This window comes from Gossypium arboreum, chromosome 5 (assembly GCF_025698485.1).
Source record: "Gossypium arboreum isolate Shixiya-1 chromosome 5, ASM2569848v2, whole genome shotgun sequence".
Classification (NCBI taxonomy): Eukaryota; Viridiplantae; Streptophyta; class Magnoliopsida; order Malvales; family Malvaceae; genus Gossypium; species Gossypium arboreum.
In genome coordinates, this window is record NC_069074.1 from 12,986,693 (window position 1) to 13,010,201 (window position 23,509).

Below are 23,509 nucleotides of genomic sequence, written 5' to 3' on the forward strand. Positions count from 1 at the left end.
CAACAATTTCACTAATCAAGTAATTATCTACAAACATATTTCCAATATTATTATAAAATATCATAATACAAGTAATATTGATGTATTACTTACATATAAATTTACATCTCATTTAATATCAAGGCAAAAACATTAAATTACACATTGCCTTATTAAAAATCATATGAACTTACAATTTCCCATAATATCCATAATCATAGAAATCACATTTATGTATGATAATTCAATGCACTTCATGTACCATAGACATATTTTAAATCAATTCATAAACTTGGCATCATAATCATTTAATTTAATATAATTAAATTAATTCACTAAATTTAACTTTCAAATATAAATTACACATTATTGTTTGTATTATTATCATACCAACTTACATACTTTCAACACCTCGGAAATCATAATGAATATACCAATTTTACATTGAAACATGCATAAATTAATGCTTATTATACATATGAACTTACCTCGATACTAAAACGGTTATTTTACCAACTTTCCCAATTTTCGATTTTTCTCTCATTCTAGGTTCAAATCTCATTTTCCGGGATCTAAAACATCATATTTTACTTATTTAATTAATGTACTATTCAAAACAGTCCTTAACTCAAAATTTGGAAAAATTACAATTTTACCCTTAAACTTTTGCATATTTACACTTTTGCCCCTAGGCTCGGGAATTAAACTTCATCCCTTATTCTTATGTTTTATGACATGCTGATCACTTTTCCCTTCTATGGCAACATCAAATTCTTACTCTAACATATACTTATGACTATTAGGTATTTTTACTGATTAAGCCCTTTTACTCGTTTTCACTCAAAACCGAGTAGCACAAGTTGTCTAACATAATTCAAAACCTCATATTCTATTATAAAACAGAAAAATAAACACATTTCACCTATGAGTATTTTTCCAAATATGAACCCTAGCTTAAATTATTGCTAGAATAAGCTTAATCAAATTACCGGGATTCCAAAAACGTAAAGAACTTGAAAAACGGGGTTATAACGGACTTACTATTGAGGTTGGAAAGCTTGAAAACCCTAGCCATGGCTTCCCCCATGCTAATTTCGGCCTCCATGAGAAAGATGATTCAATTTTGGTTTTATTTTCCCTTTTTATTTCTTTTAATTACCAAATGACTAAAATGCCCTTCATTATTAAACTTTCAAAAATTCCATCTATGTCCAATTTTTGTCCATTACTTAGAAATTGGTCAAATTTCTATTTAACACCTCCTAATTAATATTTCAAAGCAATTTCATACTAGAAACTTCTAGAATGCAAGTTTTACAACTTATTCAATTTAGTCCCTAACTTCAAATTGCGCACTTTATGCATAGAATTTCTTCACGAAATTTTCACACAATCATGCAATCATATCATAGATCTCAAAATAATCATAAAATAATTACTTCTATCTCAAATTTTGTGGTCCCGAAACCTCTGTTCCAACTAGACCCAATTTTGGGCTATTACAATTTCTCTTGGGACTTTTTATATGCCATGCATAAGTCATGTACCTAATGTAATAACTTTCAATTCATTACCATGAACGGAAATTTTCAACACATCAAAGTGCATGAGTTATACATGCATGGCCATTCACTTACTTTAGGATTTAGACAAGTCACACAATGAACATCATAAGTAAATAAATCCATAAACAAATCTAGGATCGATAAATTCAACTTAAGACTTATATGATGTAATATCAGTCCTGACAATCACATCTATATCTCTATTTTTAGGAGTCGTTCACTTAATATCCAAAACAAGCTCTCTCATCTTTTGGACTTATAGATAACATAATAATCCCCTATTTATTTGAATCATTTGCTAGATCTAATTTTGCATAATATGAACAATTTAGATTATCTATTAATAAAAGTTGTTTCTCGCATTATAATTCATTATTATAATGCAAATTATTTGTAATATCCTGATTTTGGGCCTAGTCGGAATAGTGGTTTCGAGACCACAAATCTGAGATAGAAAGAATTTTTTTTATAATTATTTTGAGGTCTATGATATGATTGCATGATTGTGTGAAAATTTCGTGAAGAAATTCTATGCATAAAGTGCTTAATTTGAAATTAGGGACTAAATTGAATAAATTGCAAAACTTGTGTTCTAGAAGCATTTTGCATAAAATTGAATTAGATTATTAATTAGAGGTCCTTACAGAGCAATTTGACCAATTTGTAAGTCTATGGACAAAAATTGGACATGGATGGAATTTTTGGAAAGTTTAGTAGTAAGGGCATTTTGGTCATTTAGATATTAAATGAAATTATGTAGTATAGGAAGTTGTAGATAAAACGGAATAAAAACGAGGTATCGAGACCTAGAATTCATAAACCGAGCCATAAATATTTTTAGAAATATTTATGGAGTGTAAATAAGTTAGTATTAAAGTTTCGTCAAGAAATTTTAAGGTTTCGGTAATTAATTAGGTGAAAAGGACTAAATTGAACTAAGTGCAAAATTTATGAGATGTGATTAAATAGCTTAAGTATTTAAAAAGATGGATTTAAAGAGCAATTAGACCCAAAGGTTAATGGCTGGACGGTTTGGGTATGAAATAAGCAAGAAAACAATGTGAACAAGGGGCAAAATTGGAAATAGCATAAAAGTTAGTAATTAAATAATGATGTAATTGAAAAATCTAGACATTTCTTCATCTTTCTCAGCCAGAAACGCCGTAGCAGGTCTCCTATGCTGGTTTTTCATATTTTTGCACCATGTAAGTTCAATTTTTACTTTTTCTTAGTAATTTTTATGTTTTTGTGACTTTTACAATTAGGTCCAATCATCTAATTCATTAGTTTTTGATTTGGTGGATGAAATTGGAAGTTCCCCTGGCTGAGTAAGGGCAATTTATGATGAATTATTATGAAATTGAAGTTCTAATTTCATATTAAGGTTGTTTTATTAAGTCATTTTGATAGAAAATGGTATTTAGGACCTAATTGTGAAAACAATTGTGAATTAGATGTTGGTGTTGAAATTCAGAATATCAAAGGTTGTGAAATAGTTTATAATGATAAAATAAAGTGTTAATTGAGAAAAATTAGTTCAATTTATGGGTGAATTGAGTAGGGACTAAATTGTAAAACTGTAAATTTTGGGGTAAAAGTGCAATTTCGAAATTTGAACAGCATAAATTGTGAAGTGAAATAGAAATCAAATAAATGCTAATGAGTAGAAATAATTTATATTATAGATCAAGAGAAACGAGATTCAAGTCGTGATCGAGGGAAAAATAAAGTTTACGAGGAATAAGCTCGATTGCTAATATTTTATATCGAGGTAAGTTCATATGATTTTTAATAATGCAATGTGTAATTTAATGTTTTGAAATGAAAATTTCATGAATGATATAGTATATTATTGCATATAAAATGTCATTAAACTGTGATAATTGTAAAATGATATTTGAATAAAAGTACAAATTAAATGGAACAACGGACTTGAGTACTTTCATTCAGTGGCTAAGACGAATTGACGGAAAAGACCATGGTTGGACCATGGCAGCATGTGAAATGTGATTTCCGTATAAGACCATAGCTGGGCTATGGCTTCGGAGAAATGTGATATGTGCTTCCGTATAAGACCATATCCGGGATATGGCATCGGTGTGATATGTGCTACTGTATATCTGGGATATGGCATCAGTGTGATATGTGATCCGTGTAAGACCATGGCTGGGCTATTGCCTCGGTATGTGATATATGACTATGTGCAAGACCATAGTTTTACTATGGCATTGTGATAATGAGGTATTCAATTCCGTAATCGTTCCCTAATTTGATTATGAACGAAAATATAAAATGACCCGAAAAGATTAAGAATTGGTGAATACTATGAAAATGACACGATTTGGAATAAGTTCTTGATACTTGATGACATTGAGATTATGGATCTATGCTTATGAAGCATAATTATGTGTTCTTACCATGATGGATGAAATGATATTGTATGGATTTAGTGAATAATAGTGGTGAATGAATAAATATGGCCTTGGCAGTTTTGGGTTACTGCAGTAGTGTATATTTTGAAATTCACCATAAATTGTGGAAATTGAGTTAAGGGCTGAATAAAATATGAGATTAAATCCTGATGAGTTTAGTTTCATATAGAGGAAACGGTGCATGCAATTGGATTTTATGTTATAAGATATTTAAATTGTTGTGAGACAGAGTTTGAATGATTCGAGATCCCTTGTTCTGATTTTAGAAAATCATTAGAAATTGTACAAAAATAATTATGAGTTTTAATTTATATATTTAAAATCCTTATCGAGTCTATTTTCAAGAGGGATAGACGGGAACATCATCCAAGTCCCGAATTATGAGATAAATAATTTTTAGTGAAGAGAGATCAGAACTGTTGGACAGCGAAACAGGGGAAACTTTAATGAATAAACTGTACTAAATGGCTAAACCAAAAATTCTGGAAATTTTATGGCAGAAAGGTATATGAATCTAGTTTCAAGGAAAATTAACGGAACTTAATTTGAAGTTCCGTAGCTCCAGAAATAAATTATTTAGTAAATGTATCTTGATAAAACAGTTTAAGCTGAGTATGTATAATTGTACAATTGTGGTGTTTTATCTTAAAAGCATGTTGGTAATTGCTTATTAATTTCATATGGACTTACTAAGCATTTATGCTTACTCCCTCCTTTTCATTCCTTGCAGTTTTAATAAGCCAGCTAGGAAATCGGGAACGGTCGGAGGCCCACTCACACTATCCGTATACCATCTTGGCGTAATGGCTTGTATATTTTGAGTATGGATGTATAGCATTATAATCATTTTGTATATATGGTCTTATGATATGGATATTGAGTGGTATGGAAATGTTTGGTAATGATTAGCCATTGGAATGGCTAATCATGATCATATTTGGTGTTATATATGCTAAATTGCTAGCTAATCCATGGAAACCATGAAATAGGCAAAATTTACCATAAAATAGATCCAGATAGCAGCAGTGATGTGAGTTTGAAAAATCATTAAAAATAGTAGAGATACAATTAGATGATGAATAAAATATGGAATTGAAGAATTATTAGTCTATTTTCATATGGATGGAACAAAACAGGTATATGAGTTATATTTTATGAGAAGTTTAAATTTTTGTGAAACAGGGCCAGAGCAATTTCTGGATCCCCTATTCTGACTTTGAAAATTCACCATAAATTGTACAATGATAATTAGAAGTTATGCTTTATATGTATAGATTCCTTATTGAGTCTAGTTTTATTAGACACAAACGGCATAGTCATTGAAACTCTGTACAGGGAGATATCTGATTCGTAATACACAGAGGTCAGAGTACTCGAACCCTAAAACAGGGGAGACTTTAACTAATAAACTGTACTAATTGGCCCGACCAAAATTAAAAAAAATTAGTAGATAGATATATGAGTCTAGTTTAAGGAAAAATTACAGAATTTGATTTGAGTTTGAACTCAAGATATGAATTTTTAAACAACTATGACGCAGTTGGACAGCTTGTCCGAATTTGTTTAAGTGCTCAAATAAGTTTAGTAATGCCTCGTGCTCGACTCCGGCGACGGTCTCGGGTAAGGGGGCGTTACATTATTATTAGTTAAACTTTAGGTAAACAATGAGTTTATATTTACTTATAACAAACATGCAAAGATTTATCAATGAAAATAATATTAATGTCCTTTTAGAATTTAAGAATGATAATGCTAATTTTAACTGAATTTGTAATGCTTAATTGATGTTTATGTTATTTATTTATGTTTATAAATTTTTTATTTATCCTTTTTTAGTTTTTATTTGATTTTTTAAATTCATCCGGTTGAAATTAGTTAAATAAAAATTGATAATTTGACCAGATTTAATTATTAATTTGATCTGAAAAAGATGAGTGCACTAATCATAAATATTTATTTTAAAATTTTTTATATATCTTAAAAAGATGTTAAATATACATATTTGAATGTGTTCTATGCCAAACATTAAAAAAGGGGGTTACATAGTCTCATTAGGGACAAATATGGATGAATATATTTGTAGTATATATAGTCTCATTAGGGACAAATATGGATGAATATATTTGTAGTATATATTTTGGAAAAATAAAACTTTTTAAGTGTGTTTATAGAGTTATTTAGTAATTGAATTTAAGTATAATTATTTGTGATATGTTTGAAAATTTATAATTTTCAATTTTTATAAGAGAAAGGGTGAGAATTAAGATAATCATGCGAATAATTACAATCAATTACACTTAATCCAATTACTATAAAACTTTTTAAATATATCTATACATGATTTAAGTCGAAAACATTATTTTTATGCAATAATAATAGTATTTCAGTTTTAAGATTTATATTTTATTTTACAAACTTGACAAGATAAGTTTTATATATTTTAAGCTATTAAATATTCAACAAATTATATAGCATTTGTTATTACTTATTTATACTTGGCAAATGAACAACCAATAATGATAGAGAATATATGTTTAATGTGAGAAAATGATCGAAAAAATATAAAAGTTAAGAGTAATAGAATAAAATTACATATAATATTTATTTTTCTTATTAATTTTATTATTAATGGTATTGATCAACACTTTCTTGAATAATAATATTACATATAATATATGTATTTTGTATATATGGCAAATGATTATTTGATTTTGAGTTTTGTTACTTGATTGAAACTTTTGTGTTGTAAGTATTATGTATTTTTTATAAAAATAATAATATTATGTTTTAGAAAATAAAATTATGTAGTTGTTTACATTACTATGACATAAAAATTACAATATAATTATATATAATATTAATTTTTTTTATAATTACAAGATCATGTAAATTTAATAATAAATGATATTCTACCGCATCCTAAATCACTTTTAAAATGATTAAAATCCTTTCTTCCCAAAAGTTAAAATTTTGAGTTGGCATGCCTTTTTTTTTTTTTTTAACTAAAGTTATGTAATTTCATGATATTTAGCATATCTTGCTTTCTTTTATTTTTTTGGCCTCGTAAATATTAACCAAAATTTATTTATTTATGTGTTCCATCAAATGAGGTTTCCCTATGATTCAATAGTTGATTTTATGCAAAGTGAGGATGAACAAGACAGGCCAAAAGTACTTTAAAAGAAAGAAAAAAAAGCATCTGCAATTTGGTGAGAAATACATATGCTAGAAAAATTAATTAATGGGTAACCCTGAAATGCTATATATCTAATCTAAGCTGGCATTTGTCGTAATTTATGTGCAATAATGGAATGGATAAGAATTATATAATTAAAAAATAAATTCTCTATTTATCATCATTTGATCATTGATGACGTTCCATATGTTGAGTTGCAAATCAAGGTTTAATCACTGCTCAAATACTTTTTGCATTGCAGATTTTAAAAGGAAATTATTTTATATAAAAATTGACTTAATTGCAATTATTAACCAATTCAAACGTTTGATTCTTTAATAAAATATCAACTTGGGTCCCCCTGACAGGAATTATAATAATGCATAAATTTTGGCTTGGGAAAAGCTTACTAGCTTATCTAAAATCATGTGAAAACTCTGCATAATATATATATAACTTGAGGTTTGAATAAATGATATTCTTCTGGTTATTGTAAGTTTCCAGCTCATACCATCACCTAAAAGTCAAGGTTTTTCATTTGATTTGACTTTATGGTATGGCCGCCCAATCATTTGAACTTCCATCCAATCAAAAATTATATATCACAATCTTGTTATTAGCTACGGTAAAACTTTAACTATTGAATTAAGGAGTGAGATTTAAATAAGAAAACAAATGGATGCAAAGCGAGAAAAGACCAACTTCTTTTTATAGTAGATGTGGAATAGTTTGTTCTGATACATGAAATTATATTTTTCTCAAACCTAAATTCTTCATTTTGTTTTTTAAAAATATTAGATCGTGCTCAATTTACATATTTATTAATATTATTTAAGTTTGTTGAGAATTAATTATAAATATCACTTCCAAAAATATTATTGCAACAATCAATTTATATTGTATATAGTTTAGGTTTTTACTAATTGGATAAGGCTTGAAAAGAAAGACGTGAAGAAGAAACATAAAGTCTAAAATGAGCAACTCCCATCATTCTCGCATAGAAAAAGAAATGCTGCTTGTGCTCACTAAAAAATGTTTCTATTCAATTAAGTCCCTCAAGAGTGAAGCTTAAACGGACGTACCGCAATGGCAAATTTTGGTAAGCCCACAACAAGATAACGACAGAATTTGGTATTCAGAATTTTTATTCATTTACTACACCGAAACCAAAGGCAAATTAAATTGTGAAAAGAAAAATAATATATATATCCGATGAAATTCGCAAAGGGATAATGCAATGTAAGGGGTATCTTTTTTTAAAAAAAATTTTAATTTTTTTTTCTTTTTTCTTTTTTCTCAGTTTTAAATTTCCTATCTAGTGTGCCACACGATAAATGATACGCACCGCAGGGACGTTGAAACCGAGGACGACTCCACCAATTACGAACTGCACATAAGACACGTGTCAGCAGATCCCAACCCGTGGTCCCACATTCCGTTGATGCCTAAACACAAAGGAGCACTCAGGCAACTCGCCCAGATCGGCGAATAACGACTCGTCCTCTTCCTTCATCGGGAAGACCATCGCCACGTCGGCATCGCAGTCATCCCTTTCTGTAAACAGGGGGCTCTCCAGAACCGTCGACGATGTCGTTTCCATCTCCCCGAACCAAGCAAATTCGTCCCTTGTTGTAAGAATCGAGTCCTCCGTCAAATCAGTGAACCTCTCTTCGGTCCCTGATTCCTGTTCCATGTCGGCCTGCGACGTAGATGGCTCGTTCTTTACAGCTGTTACAGTTGCGGTTGATGCCTCCGCTGCAGCCGCTGCCTTCGCCGCCGCAGCAGCTTGCTTAGCGGCGGCGGTATTGTGTCTAGAAGCGGGCCAAGGGTGATTGTGTTCGCAGGAGTACGTGATCACTAACATTTTAGGGTCCACATGACTCCTCTCGACTTGTTTCCTTGCCGGACATCCCTTCGAGCTACTACACCGATAATAACCTCTGCCGGCAGTAAGATGAAAACAGAAACCATAATCAGCGGTTGGTGATTGTGGAAACGTAGACTTGGAAATTCACGCATCGATGCAGAGAAAACGTTAGTTAACAGTCAGTTTATTCAGTTTACCTGGGATAAGGAGAGCCTTTGATGGGTTTTTGGCCGTACTTTCGCCAAGCCCAAGAATCGGATGGTGGAGCACTCTCACCTTTAAAGCGGGAACCTTCAACGTCCTTGATAGGCACTGACACAACTCTTTTCTGTATGGATCTCCTACTGTAATAAAACCCCATTACGTCAAAATTACAAAAAAAAAACCTTAAAACATGCAAGCAACGAACTTAACAGAAAATTATTTAAAGAAAAAAACAACTAGAAGTTACCCTTTTTTAGGAGAGAGTTTGATGTCGTTGAAAGTGGTAGAAGGAGGAGACTCAGCGCCGGTTTCTGATGAAGCGTTGTCGTTATCTTCTAACTCTTGCTCAGTAACATAAGGGTTACTAGCTTTGTTGAAACTAGGATCACCAGCGTCCATGATTACTGATTAGAGCTTGATGATCAACAGCGTTTAAAGGTGAGAAACAACCAAATCAAAGAAGAGAGAGAAAGGGGTTGTTAGGCGAAGAAGAAGAAGAAGAAACAGGAAGGGTGGCTCTTTTAAAAATGGGGGGAGCGGCAAGTTGACAGATTGGGGTTTGGCATTAGTTTATAGAGGACGTGCAAGCAAATTGTGATGTAAATCCTATAACTTTATTTAAATAATTTTAATTTATTATTTTTCATTGTTAAAAAATAAAATAAAATTGTATCATATATTTATTACATCTGATTAGAGTTTTCCCAGTATCCGTCGCCTTTTGTTTATATATTGGATATGTACCATGTAACCACTCTGGCTGCCTGCTTTTGTTTAGGCTGACAGTGGCTTGGATCTTCGTTACTTTTTCTTTTTGAAATCGATCTTCGTTATTTTTGAAGTATATTTATATTCTAATTCGATTAGTTTTAAGATATTATAGTTTGTTTATATTAAATCTAAATGTTACTTTAACCAAATCAAAATTAGATGTCAGTATTCACCAAATATTTGAATTTTCAATGAATTATATGTTTCTTTGTTTTTGTTTTTTTTAGGGCATAGGAGTTGTTAATTTTGGAACTGTCTCTTGTCCAAGTCTTTAACCCTTTATCTGTGCTCTCATCAATTAAAATAATTATTCAAATATATCATATTTATATAATTATAAATATTTACACCCAAATCCAACTATGAACTAGAAATTAAGGTTTTGGCAACTATATATGGTATATTCATTGTTTGTAAATGTATATCAATTAGAGAAGAAAAAGAAAAAGAAAGTTATGTAGGGATGGCTCATGTGGATTGAGTAGGACAGCAACTGAAGTTTTGAGAATGATTTTTTTTTTCTTTTGCTTTTCTTAATCAAAACTTGAAGGAGAAAAAGTAAAATAAATTGGGTTATTTGGCATCCATTAATCGTGGTAGGAATATAAAAAACAAGAATGTGTTGGATTTTGGGGCTCCTAAAAAGACCACCTATCTTTTCCAAATCAAACCCACAAAAAGGCACAAAAAAAGAAAAAGCTTTGATTCAGTTTCACTTTCACATGGTGTTTTCGTAACAATTGAGGAGATCAATAGTTATCCATTTGCTTAGTTAATTACTATTTGTCGAATAAATCTATAAACAAATCCATATTGACGGAGACTTTATCAACCTTGGGCTTGTCTTCTCTTCATCAACCCCTTATTAACACCGTTGCTGATTATTCTTAAATAAATGAAGAGATTCCCCCAGCTGAGCTCTCACTACACACAAGTCAATACCTTGGGTGGGTTATTACTTAATTTACTATATATTTTCTTTGTTTTGAGGCACCCAATTATTTCCTTTGAAAAGATTTCAATTTTATAACATATATTATGGGTTCATTATCGAAAAATTTATATACATGTTAGCTTTTTAAGGCTAATGGAAATTTACAGCATAAGAAAATCTACACAATCGTATAACTCTAAATTTTATTTACAAAGACTTAATCGTCGGTGTTTTGTTTGATTATGAGGAGGATATAGTCACATAAATTGTACTCTTACGGCATAAAAAAAATAGAACAAACAATAATATCTTGAAATCAGTTTAAAGAAAAATAATCAAATAGTTTTGTCTTTGTTTGGGGAATTTTGAACATATATGATACTATTTCTAGATAGGGTTAAAGTAAATAATAAATATTATCATTGTGATATATACTTAAAATTTACTCCTTTCATATACCTACACATACTTACCTAATGTATATATGCTAAGTACGTATATGTATGAATGTTAAAATATCACTATCACCCATTTCTTACAAATATATTGCATTTATAATTACTTTAATTATTTTTATTATTATTTAGTTTACCATCAAGTTCTTTTCACAAATATATATATATTGAAACTACCTAGGAATTATAGAATATCTTAAATGTAAAATAATAATTTCAAAATATATGTGGGTATGGAATTGATTGAGTTTTAATTCAGTTTACATTTTACTATTACAACAATTAAAAAATGTGAACTTAAATATACTGTTAAATTTCATTTTAAGGTTTCTTAAATGAATAGTTTAAAAATTACATTAAAAAAATGCACAATAAAATAAAACAAATATTTACCAAATTCATTCCAACTGTTTATTTTTTTTTACTTTTAAAAGGTTTATTATCGGTACCTAATTAAGTTTGACAATTTTTTAAATATGGCATGTGTTATTTTCTCCGTTTAATGTGGCATTTGTATTTGACAAATGTTATACATTTTGGTACTTAGAAGTAATATTGTTAACTTTTAGTGTTTAATTTGGGTTTTAGAATTGATTTAATGAAAGTATGTTGAGTGATATTTTGTTTTATCATTCTATTATAAATTTCAAATTTTGAAATTTGATAATATTTTGGAGTAGTTCGGTAATTAAAAGAAGGCATAATGATTTTTCGCCCTCCAACTTTATAGAAAAAGTCATTTCAGCCCTCTAGTTAATGTTTTGCCACTTTTAGCTCTTGAACTTGCATTTTTTCAAATCATCCCAAAATTGATGAAAAAGTTAACATTTGTTAACTTTACTAACATGACATACATCTCAATTACTATGTAGATGACAAATAAGCATTTAAATAATTTTTAAAATTTTTAAAAATATTTTTATAATTTATTTAATAATTTTAATAATTTTAATTTTAAAAATAGTTTTTATAATTTTTGCATTTTGAAAATATAAAAATTAATTAAATGCTGATGTAAAATTTGTGTATGCAACGATTGCAAAGTTAAAAGAACGTTAAAATTTTCATTTATTTTGAGTGATTTTACAAAAAAAAACACAAGTTTAAAAACTAAAATGAATGAAAAATTAAATAGAATACTAAAATAAATTTTTATAAAATTAAAGGGTCAAATAAGTTATTATCCCTTAAAAAGTAGAAAAACTTAATCCTTCTAGACTTCATTTATGCGTGAAGCAATGTAACTACTACTATTATTTTATTGATTAAAATATTAAAGTCTTTAAATGTATTATTTGAATTTGTTTATATTTATATATATCATAAGCATTGAATGACTCTTATTAATTATTCACATTTTAAAAATCTTCCCATGTCTGACTTCCCGCACCAACGGCATCACCCATGCCACCCCCTAGCCCCCAATAAATAAAATTAACTTCCTCATGCATATAATTCTATTCATATGGATTTCATTTAATGAACAGAAACTTCCTCATGCCTTCATTGGAACTCCCCCATATCAGGAAAAAGCCCCTATTCTGCTTTATATTTCATGAAATCATTAATGGGATCTAAACACTCAATGGAATGTAATTCACATGTTTAAATTTCCAGATCCATGTAATAGGGGATACAAAAATGAACCCAAACAAAGCCATCCAACCTTGCTTATTTGCTTCCAAATCACAAAATATTTTCCCATTCCCAGACTTTTTCAAACTTGTAATCTCATGAGAGTAAGTGTAAGTAGTTGATATAACTATGGACCCCATAACCGTTTAAGAAATCTATTAAATTCTTACATATCTTAAATTAATGAGAATTTTTTAAAAAATATATAATTTCGTCCTCGTCATCACTTTCTTAATTATATCAACCAATGTATAAATAATGGATAGTCAAGATTGTTACAAAACATTTAATGTAGACTTTTTACTTAACATATAAGTTCTTTTGGACTTGTTTATGAGATTAAAAAAAATGGGACCAATTCTTGATTGCCTAATCCAATTATATAACTGATTTGCAGGTTCTTACAATGGTTAATTTCCATGGAATTGGAAAGTTTCATTTGTTTATGAATGGGATTTTTCTTTAGTTTCCATGTCATGTCCAGATTGCTTTTGAGGAATTTTCTGGGAAAGGGTCTGGAATTTGAGTACCGAGGGGGTTGAATTAATGTTCCTTTGGATAAGAAAAGATTGAATTATTATTACTGACTCCCACCTAAACTAGTAGATGTCGAATATTTTAATGGGTTGGAAGTTGCCCAAGTCCAAATATCAATTCAGCCCATTTATTGCCAATAATTACATTGATTTCTTTTTCTAGGCTTTAGGATTCAAGCAGTTCTGCATGGTGAGAATAAAATGAATGGTTCATTTTCATTATTTTTACCGACAAAAAGGGATTTTTCAATTTCTTTTCAAAAGTTTAATAACACGATAATAGCTACGACCATCAGTTCATTGTCGTCCAGTGGTTAGGATACTTGGCTTTCACCCAAGAGACCCGGGTTCAATTGAAGAATTTTTTCCTCTTTACCCTGCATTTTACCATTTTACTGCTGTATGAATGTTTTAGAATTTTTTATTATTATCTTTTTTTTACCTGTTTACCCTGCTTGAATGTTTCCATTTTACTGTTTTCAAAAAAAATCTTTTCTACCTGTTTACCCCTGCATGAATGTTTTAGATATCTTACCCCGTATGAATCGTACTTTTTGCTCAATGAACATTCACTTAGGTATCTTAAACTGTATGAATCATACTTCTTGCTTAATTAACATTTTTACTACACACCATATCTATATGGAGATGCATACAGGTCTAGATATCTTACATTTTGCTTAATTAACATTTGGAAACCTGGCAAAAATCTTTAATATGGTCACCTCCTTGCTTTTCAATGGCCATAAGAATAGCTTGCGTAACATCATTGATATCAGTAGTTTTCTGGTCTTGAGCTACAGCAATGGCTTCCATGGCAAAGAAATGGCTGCAATTAACTCTAGCTCGAACAACATTAAGACCCAGTTCTTCAAACGCCTCTAGAATTGAGATCAATTTGTCCCTTCCTTTGTTGCAACTCACTTTGACTACAAACTCTTCTCCAACCTTCTCCACCTTCACTTCCTGCTAAGATCCCATGAATCATATACTTAAATTATAAAATGAAAAAAAGAAACTGCTAATATCTATATAACTATAGTAAACACGGGGTAAGTAGATCACTTTTGAGACTTGTATATGTTTCAATAGAGTGAAGTATTGGTTTCTGATAGTCATCAGATTTTGGTACTCTCTGTGTATTTCTTCCAGCTTGACTTTGAGCTTGTGACATTGGAGAAGAACATTTAGGACTATGGAACTCCTTTTAACCTTTGAAAACCAAAACAAAAGAAAAATGTTTTAAGTTTTTTTCTGGATAAAGAAATAAAAGGGATCTCAAAATAATAAAGAGTATATGTATATTTGCATTACAGATTTGGTGTTGGAGAGAGTTGGAAGAAACTGAAGCTTTCTGCGAGAAGCTGTTCTCCTTTGCAGCTTAGTTACCATTCTGAACTCTTTGGATGTATAAAATGTAAAGAAGTAGTAGGATTTGAGTGTAGTAGCTTAGCTATTTATATGATTGGAAAAGGGATGAGCACTTGAGAGAGAAGGGTATGTCTTGGGATCCATAAATGCCTTTGCTTGTCTGATATGGAAATTCTAATAGGACTAATCAGGAAAAAAAATATTAAAGCCTTGGTGGCGAATGAGTTCATAATGTTGATGCCTTTTTAAGTTTTAAAATGTTTAATGTGAATTTTCTCTAAATATTAAAGTCGTTAATCTCTTAAAATAATAAAAATAATTTAATCGTTTAAAAATTATAAATATATAAATTATTTAAATAGAAAAATTATAATTTTATTATCATAAAAATATATAACTTAATCTTGTTCAAATTTTTTTGATTTTATAGCTGATTATAATTAAATTATTTTCTATAAAATTAGGCATTTAAATTAATTTTATCATTCAATTTAACAATAATGCTTCAATAAGTTTAGTTAACGTGACATTAGTTATGGAATATTGAATGGAATGATTATCAGCTCATGTGACATCTTAAAAAAAAAAAAGTGGTTATGGCAAATTAAATAATAAGAGAGAGGAAATATCATGAATTAACAGTAATATTAAATCAAAGGGTATACAAATTATTAGATCCTTCTCCACTTTGATTAGTTTAAAACCAAGAATAAAACAAATGAGGAAATCCCAAGACATGAAACCTCAAGACAAAATGTCATTACTCATTAGTATAATAGATTAAAAAAAAGGAAAAAGGGGGGGGGGTGGGCGGAAAGGAGCAAGGAGAAAAGCCAAAGTGATAAGGCTAAATTGGAATGATAGATAAAATGGAGCAATGTGGTTGTCATATTGTCGTTTCAGCTAGCAATATTTGCATGGGAAGGGATGTGGGAAAATGAGAGTCGGATGACAGAGGAAGGCAGCAGGAATCAGAATCAGGCAATCGATGGAACCACAAAGAGTACAGTCAGTCAATGTTTGTATGTATCTATGTCATGCCAATGCCATGCCAAGCTGGTGGTGTTAAGGCATATTCCACAGTCTTCACGGGCCATTCTTATTGGTTTCTCTTTGTTTTGTCTCAGGTAAGCAATGCCCCTTAAGTTTTTAGCCTTTGCCCTTTTCCTAGTTGTGGCTTCGTAAGGTCACATTTTCTGACACCATCACTTCTGTTTTATTCTTTATCGTTCTTTCTTCTTCTAGGGTTCATCATTTTGCCTCTTTTAAATTATATCCAGCTGTCTATCTATTCTGGGTTTAAACTTTGTGATGGTTAATATATTAATGTATATTTCACTTACTTGTTCTTCAGGTTTGAATAGTTGGATCATTTCAGTTCCTTTTCCACCACCTTTGTATAAATATAAATATATTACGAGTTTCCCACTCATTTTATGTCTCATAATCCTTAAAATTTGTTTCTCTTGGAAAGTTTAATGCTTCAACGAGATCTTTGATAATAGAATGACTAAAAGCAGGAAGTATATATGATTACATTGATGCGTACAGTCTATGATATGTCGTATGTAAATTCTACTGTGACACCAAATAGTGGCTATCCATAACCTAGAGGTTCGCGAATTCTTGTTCCCTTCCCTTAGTATAATATGAAAAATATTAAAAGCATTAATTGGTTGCAAATGGTTCACGCTCTCACCTTCGCATTTCATTTCAATAATTTTCTAGTAGATTATGTGCATTTCATATTGGAAAATGATACTATAAGTTTAATACGGATATCTTATATTATGTATGAAAAATTATCTGACGATAATTAAAGAAATTGCTTCATGGTGATTCCTTGATCATCATACTATTATTCTCAATCCAAGCATTAAAGAGCAATCTTTTTTTTCCTTATTGAAAGAAAGCAAAGAATTGATGATATAGTAGCCAAACCTTCGGATATTATCATTCCCTGGACCAAGTATACAAACACATTACTTTGCCAGTTATTATCATTTACAAGAATTTGTCCATTCCTTCCCAAGCATGCATCCGAAAGCAGCCAAAAAACACATAAAAAGTAATAATAATAATAATAATAATAATAAGGCGTGCATCTTGGGTTTTAGCAGCTCTATAGTCTATATACCTTCAAATCAAATGCCTTTATATCCGTATTGGTTTTATTTTTGCGTAAAAAATTTCCAGTTTTCCCATGATATTCGATATTATTTGTTTGCTGGTGTGTACTCTAACTCCAGTACAGTGGCACGCCCGGCGCCCCCTCTCTCCTGTAAAACCCACATATAGGGGTCCCTTTCTGTCCCTTTTTTTATGTTGTGATATATTTCAATGCTTTACTGTTTTGTTTGTCCATTTCTGCCTCTCAGTTTTCGAAAGGGCCCTCTACTTTGTACCCAACTTTTTTTTTTCTTTTGTCTGTGTTGTTGAATCTGTTTTCCCTTTTATCCTGTCGTCCAGGGAACCAGGACTCACATGAGCCAAATATCCTGATCCAGCCTACAAACACTATACTAAAGTTAGTTTTTGTTGTGAATAAACAATTGTTCAACCAAAACAAGGGGCTAAAAGTCCTTAAAACATGTCATGTTTTGGTGTTGTGTCATTCTTGGTATTGAAGAATTCCTCAGGACATCTGTATTATAGATATATAAATATGTAGAGATTTAGGATGAAAACTCCTTTTCTTAAAAGTTAGTGGTGAGATTATTGGGCAGTACAATACCCAACATGTTGTTTGGTTTGGAAATGGAGAATCTCAAGTCTGTAGAAATTATGAGAAAGCTAAAGTACTCTATAGCCTGGCATTGTAGCAGTCAGCAGTGTCTACAGTATTCCTGAAAACACAGGATATAAATATATAAGATACAAATTCAGGACAGCAAATGAAAGAAAAACCCACCAAGTCGTCCGTGATCGCTGTGTAATGCCAGTTGTGGCCCAAAAAAATCCAATTACATTATGTCAGTGTATTCAGGGCCTTACTGTCGGCCCAAAATACCAATAACTTATCTAGACAGTATATCTGGACTTGGATGACATTATGGGGCTTGCTTGAATGGGTACAAGTAGGGATTTCACATTTTCACCGCTTAACCGTTGTTCTATTTAATGGCAAAATACATAGCTAGGTTTTGCATTTTTTTTTTGTAGGAACTAGGTTTTGTTTTGATATTCTAATCTTCATATTTATGATAGTTAGATGCAAAATATTTGAAAAATTATTTGATATATTATCACTAGAATTTTTAAATTTTACAAATAGGTTAAAATTTTAATAATAATAAAAAATTCTATAAATAAATATAATACTTGTTATACCCTTAATTCATTTATAGACTCTAAAAATTAAGTTTACGATATATCAAATAATTACTTAAAATATTTAATCATAATTAAAGTATGCAATAAAACAAGATTTAAACTTTGAATTTGTTTAAAAGAACTTTGAAGTTGAGAAATTTTTCTACTTTACCCTTCGAATTTTTTATTTAGATTAATCTTTGATTTTGATATTTATTTTCAAATTTAAATAAAATTTTAAAACTAAAGTTTAAAAACTAAATATTTTTTATTCCTTAAACTGCAGGGGATTCTGATGTTTGAGTTACATAAATGACAAGACTATCTTCAATAAATTATTTAATTTTGCTGAGAAAAAAGTCAGAAGGCTAACTTCTTTGTTAAGGATGGAGGCCAAAAAATAGGATATTTTGACTCTAATAAAAAAATATTTTAGTATTTTATTTAAATTTTTGTTTTTGTTTTTGCTTTTTTAATTTATGTTTTATCAAATCAATTCAAAATAAAAAAATAATGTTTTTAATTTTACTGATATTGCATGCACATAAATTGTTATGTGAATGACACATTAGTATTAAGTAATTTTTAAAATTTTAAAAAATATAAAAATTTTAAAAAATATTTAAAAGGTTATAAAAATTCTAAAAATATTTTAAAACTTTTCATTTAAGATGATTTGACAAAAAATATAAATTTAATAATTAAAATAAGTGAAAAATTAAATTAATAACTAAAAGAATTAAGCCCTCTGAAAATGCAGCCTCGAGTTTCAGCGTAAATCAGCTTTTGGGTCCATTAGGTCGGTTGACTTCAGCCTCACAAAAGGGACACCACCAGTTGAATATAGAGAACATTCTTTGGATCTTCCACCGCAAAGCATCCATTACAGCTTGTTCTCTCTCTTTTTCTTTTTTCTACTTTTTATGAAAATGAGATTTAGGCTGATTACTGATTTTCTTTTATCGGAACAAAAATTCTCCATGTCTGATTCTTTATATTATTTGCAATTAGATCGAGGTTTGATACAGTATATATTTGATTAAAGTGAATTTTTTAAAAAAAATATTTTTATATACATTTTATGATATATGTTCAAGATCCGAAATTATTTCTTTTTAACAATAACTTACTATATATTAAATGTAAATGTGAAATATATAACAGCATGTGAAATATATTTGAATCATTATGACGTATACAAGCAGATATAGGGGCGTATTGGTTACATGTCCAAGTGAAGCTTAATTAGTTTCTATATAGGTTTTGCTATACATATATTGACTGAAATTTTGGAAATATGTGGAAATTTCAAGACAAGTATAATCAAGTGGCTGTGGTTCATCCAGCAAAAGAGCAAGGATAACAAGAAGGCATTGTTCCACTGAATATGCTTCTTTCCAGGAGGGTATAAATAAGGGAGAAGTAACGGAGTACATAGTAAGTAATTAGTGCAGCAAAACACAAGGTGCAGCAAGTGCAATAGCAAATATTACAGGGCAATATCTCCATTGGCAGGCGGCCACTTACACAGGCATTCCTTGTCCAACTTCAAACTCAAATGCATTAATACAGTGTGCTCTCTGCCAAAGGAGATTTGCCCGGCAATTCTTTTGCACTACAAGTTCAATGCATTACCAACTGAACAACACTGCCCACTGTTCCATTGAGATTGAAATTTGAAACACATTGTTTTCGTTTTCTTTGTCCTTTCAGCTTTCTTACCCGTCTTTTATTTGCAGTCTAATATGTGTTTTCATCCTTTTGTTAATAAATATTAATATATAGCTAATAGAAACACTTATAATTATTTTCCTGGCATTTGCCTTCAGCTTCTGAAAGGGAAATGTAAGTCAATTTATATTCGGTACGTACCATGTCTTGGAAAATTAGTACACCAAATTATCCGTTGATTTGCTTCCTTGATCTCCAGGTTTAATTCATAGGAGAAGTGAAGAAATGTATATGCAAGTACTGACATGGAACATCTAGCGACGACACAAACGAGATTTTCTTTTGGTTTTGGTGTTCAAGTTCTAAAGGTCTGAAAATGGAGACATTTGAACTTAAAACTTATTAATGAGGGCTACTGAAGCTTGAAGACGAGCTGTTAGTTTCATTCACTTGATCATGCTGCCTAGTAGTACTTCATGGAAGGAGACGTAGGGTTAAAACTCCACTTTCAAGATTAATTATAGCATTCTCATGGTGATAAATGGTTTTTTTCTTTAGGTTGGTACAGTGTAGGGTATACTTGAAATTTATCTGATTCAAACTTCAGTTTATTCCTAGGTTTTCACTGATCTATATACACAACCTCATGATGAATTAGACACACTTTGATCCCAGTAAACAAACAAGAAAAGCAAAAAAGGAAAAAGTGAAAGGGTATTACATTGCTATAGAGAGCCATAAATATATGTAGGGACTATTTATCTGGTTTTGATCCTGACATGCCCATTGTTTTGCAATACAATCAATTAATGTAGGGAACTGGTTTCCAACATCACTTAAAATTCTCAAGTGTGTTGTTAGGAGCTGTTTAAATTCTCATAAATTTAATGAGAAAATTTTATATGTTCCATATATCTACTTGCATATACATTTCTTCAATTCTTCTGTGAATTAAAACCTGGAGATATATGCAGGGAACGAAATATAAATTTTCTCCATTAATAGGCATGAAACATAAGTTCATCTTCTAACTTCAATAGCACTGATTAGTAAGTTTGTAAGTTCAAATTTCTCTGTTTTTAAATAAAAAACTTAAAACTCGAACACTAAATTAGGTGCAAAGGAAAATCTGGTTTATGTTTGAGATAAGAGAATAATAATACACATAGAGATGCCCTAGCCTTTGCAAACTTTTAATGACCTTTTGTTGGCGTGTAGAGCCGGTTTATGCTGCTGCTTCATCTGAAAGTAAAAGGAAGATGGCCACAATGAGCCGACAGCTCAAAAAAACCAACAGCATCTTCCATATGGAAAAAAAAGTTGGAACCTATAGATGCTTGAATGCGAGCCTGTTCAACCTTGATTGACAGCCTGTATAATATATATGTATACACACTCAAAGCAATCGCCTCAATGTATATACTTCTGAAATATGTTTATACGTACGATATTCAGAAGGATTGAATTAATAATATTGGGTTTGAATAAAAAATGACAACCTTTAAAATAATTCGACTCACTAATATAAATAAAAATTTAGGATCCTATTTTACGTATACATTTAGGATTGCTTGTGCAATAATCATTTTCAGTGTAACATATATTCTTTACACATAATTATGTCTTATGTGTTAATAATTTCATTATTTTCAATTTACCCTATAAATTCAGATATAGTAGAAAATGAAACTAATTGTAGCGCTAAACTGCTGCTGTTACGGCAGTTGCAAATGGCAATCATGACGAAAAACAGGTATTCTATAAATATTTCTGTAATGAAATTTGGTTTGATGGAATTATATTTATGAAATCTGAATTATTTTAGTGTGTATGTATATATGGAGTTTTGATTTTGATGTAATAATTGTATATATTTAAAGAAATGAATATATATTTATTTTTATATTAGATTAAAATAATTATTTGTGTATCAACATAAAATTGTGACAATTTGATAATGATTGGTAAAAATTGAATCGAATGAAAGTGATATATATAAAATTGTACAAAATCAAAATTTATGTATGACATTACACATTGAATAAAAATTCATGTGTGATTTTAATATTTATTTAAAAATTAAATCTATATTTGTTAAACGAAAGTATTTTATTTTTAGGAATAGTTGTTCAAGATGCTTGATGGTATGAAAGTGAATTTTTTTTTTGAGAAATTTTGTTTAATTTTGAAAATTTGAGTTTAGAATTAAATGCGTATATTAAATATATATATTTAAAGGTGTTCATTAAATATTAGATTAACTAAAAACAGTTTTGGAATAATTATTGATTGTTTTGGCATAATTATTGTATTCATTTCTTAATTTTCTTTATTTTTTTATATTCCACACACATGCATGTTGTTTAAATGAGCTTTTGATTTTGATTTTAGCCTTTCTTTATGATCCTTTTGAATTGTTAACTTTTGGTTTAAGTTGTAATACAGATTTTACAAAAGATTTAAGATATTTTAATTTGAAATTTTGGAGACATTTACTACTTTAGATTTTAATTTAATATGATATATCTGGAATTTTGTGATTTTTCTAATTGAATTCTTGAACTAATAAAAGTGGTCAATTAGGTCCTTTAACTAATATTGACTGTTACAATACTGACGTGACCGTTAATGAGCTGATGTGGTGCTCCACATCAACAACAGTTGTTGACATAGGGTAAAAAAAAAAGAAGCAAAATTTTATAAAATTAAAAAGAATGTTTATTTTTTTATTGAATGTACTATTCATTTTATTTTTTTTATTTTTTGTTGACATGACATTATCACATCCGCAATTATTGCTGATGTAGAGCGCTATATCAGTTTGTAACGACTAACATTAATCAAAAAGTCTATTTTGACTAGTTTTATTACTTCAAGGATTTAATTGGATAAAAAAAACACAAAAACTTAATTGATTTTTTGAAAACATTGGAGGCAAGGCGATATAAATTGTTTTGTTGATGGAATTTCAAATCCTTGAATTTGGAGTGTGATAATTTCAATGGTTTTTTTGTTAAATCTTTATTGGAGAAAATATTAAAAAAAAAAAAAAGAGAGGAGAAAATGGATGGGATATATATGAATTTTATTTAAGGAATAATATACTTTTTATCCATGGCTTCATATTTACACATTTCGAGGTAACTTTCACCTTTTACGATTCCACTCATATCGAATTGTATATACGCATACAAATAATTATACATTTAGTTGTGGAAGCAAAGCTAATTTTATGATGCAATGGAGTTGGGGCGATAAGGAATAATCTAATCTAAAGGAAAAGTTAGTTCGAACTTGGGATATGCTTGCAGCATTAATTAATAAATAAGAAGTCTCATGCAGGGAGTTCATTTGTCTTCAAGTTTCAGCTGCGGTTGCATTACAGGGCAAAATCTCCTCTGGCAGCCAGCCATTGCCACTTCACCTATGAATTCTAGTGTGCTCTCTGCCAATGGAGATTTGCCCCGCAATTCCACTGCAACATTCACTGTTTCAACCTAAAGCTACCAGGATATTTTGTGTGTTTCCAGTTTCATGAGGTAGGAGTCAATTAATTTTAATTCTTTAATAGTTTTAGGCTTTTAGGAATTATTATTGCTGCA

The 23,509-nt window shown here is 29.9% G+C and overlaps 2 protein-coding genes and 1 long non-coding RNA gene across 5 annotated transcripts; 1 reads left to right on the forward strand and 2 right to left on the reverse strand.

The window, feature by feature from the left end:
* Nucleotides 1–3,267: 3,267 nt before the first annotated feature.
* Nucleotides 3,268–5,076, forward strand: LOC128292768 (uncharacterized). 2 transcript variants are annotated; one of them, XR_008282680.1, is made up of 2 exons: nt 3,268–3,785; nt 4,707–5,076. It is a non-coding gene; the product is annotated as an uncharacterized LOC128292768 (long non-coding RNA). The 2 variants fall into 2 exon arrangements; XR_008282679.1 differs by having other exon boundaries at nt 3,268–3,726.
* Nucleotides 5,077–8,141: 3,065 nt separating this feature from the next.
* LOC108452173 (probable WRKY transcription factor 65) lies at nt 8,142–9,825 on the reverse strand. Of its 2 annotated transcripts, none has more exons than XM_017749937.2 (3): nt 9,470–9,825; nt 9,216–9,359; nt 8,142–9,091 (listed from the first exon to the last, which is right to left on the reverse strand). In XM_017749937.2, exons 1-3 carry the CDS (start codon nt 9,619–9,621, stop codon nt 8,557–8,559), a joined length of 831 nt encoding a protein of 276 aa, XP_017605426.1. In that variant the 5' UTR covers nt 9,622–9,825; the 3' UTR covers nt 8,142–8,556. The 2 variants fall into 2 exon arrangements, with proteins under 2 accessions (XP_017605426.1, XP_017605425.1); XM_017749936.2 differs by having other exon boundaries at nt 9,216–9,362; nt 9,470–9,824.
* Nucleotides 9,826–14,055: 4,230 nt separating this feature from the next.
* On the reverse strand, nt 14,056–15,085 carry LOC108452403 (uncharacterized). The gene is made up of 3 exons (XM_017750184.2): nt 14,868–15,085; nt 14,619–14,765; nt 14,056–14,519 (listed from the first exon to the last, which is right to left on the reverse strand). The coding sequence occupies exons 1-3, from the start codon at nt 14,943–14,945 to the stop codon at nt 14,238–14,240; spliced, it is 507 nt and encodes a 168-aa protein (XP_017605673.1). The 5' UTR covers nt 14,946–15,085; the 3' UTR covers nt 14,056–14,237.
* Between the last annotated feature and the right edge of the window lie 8,424 nt (nt 15,086–23,509).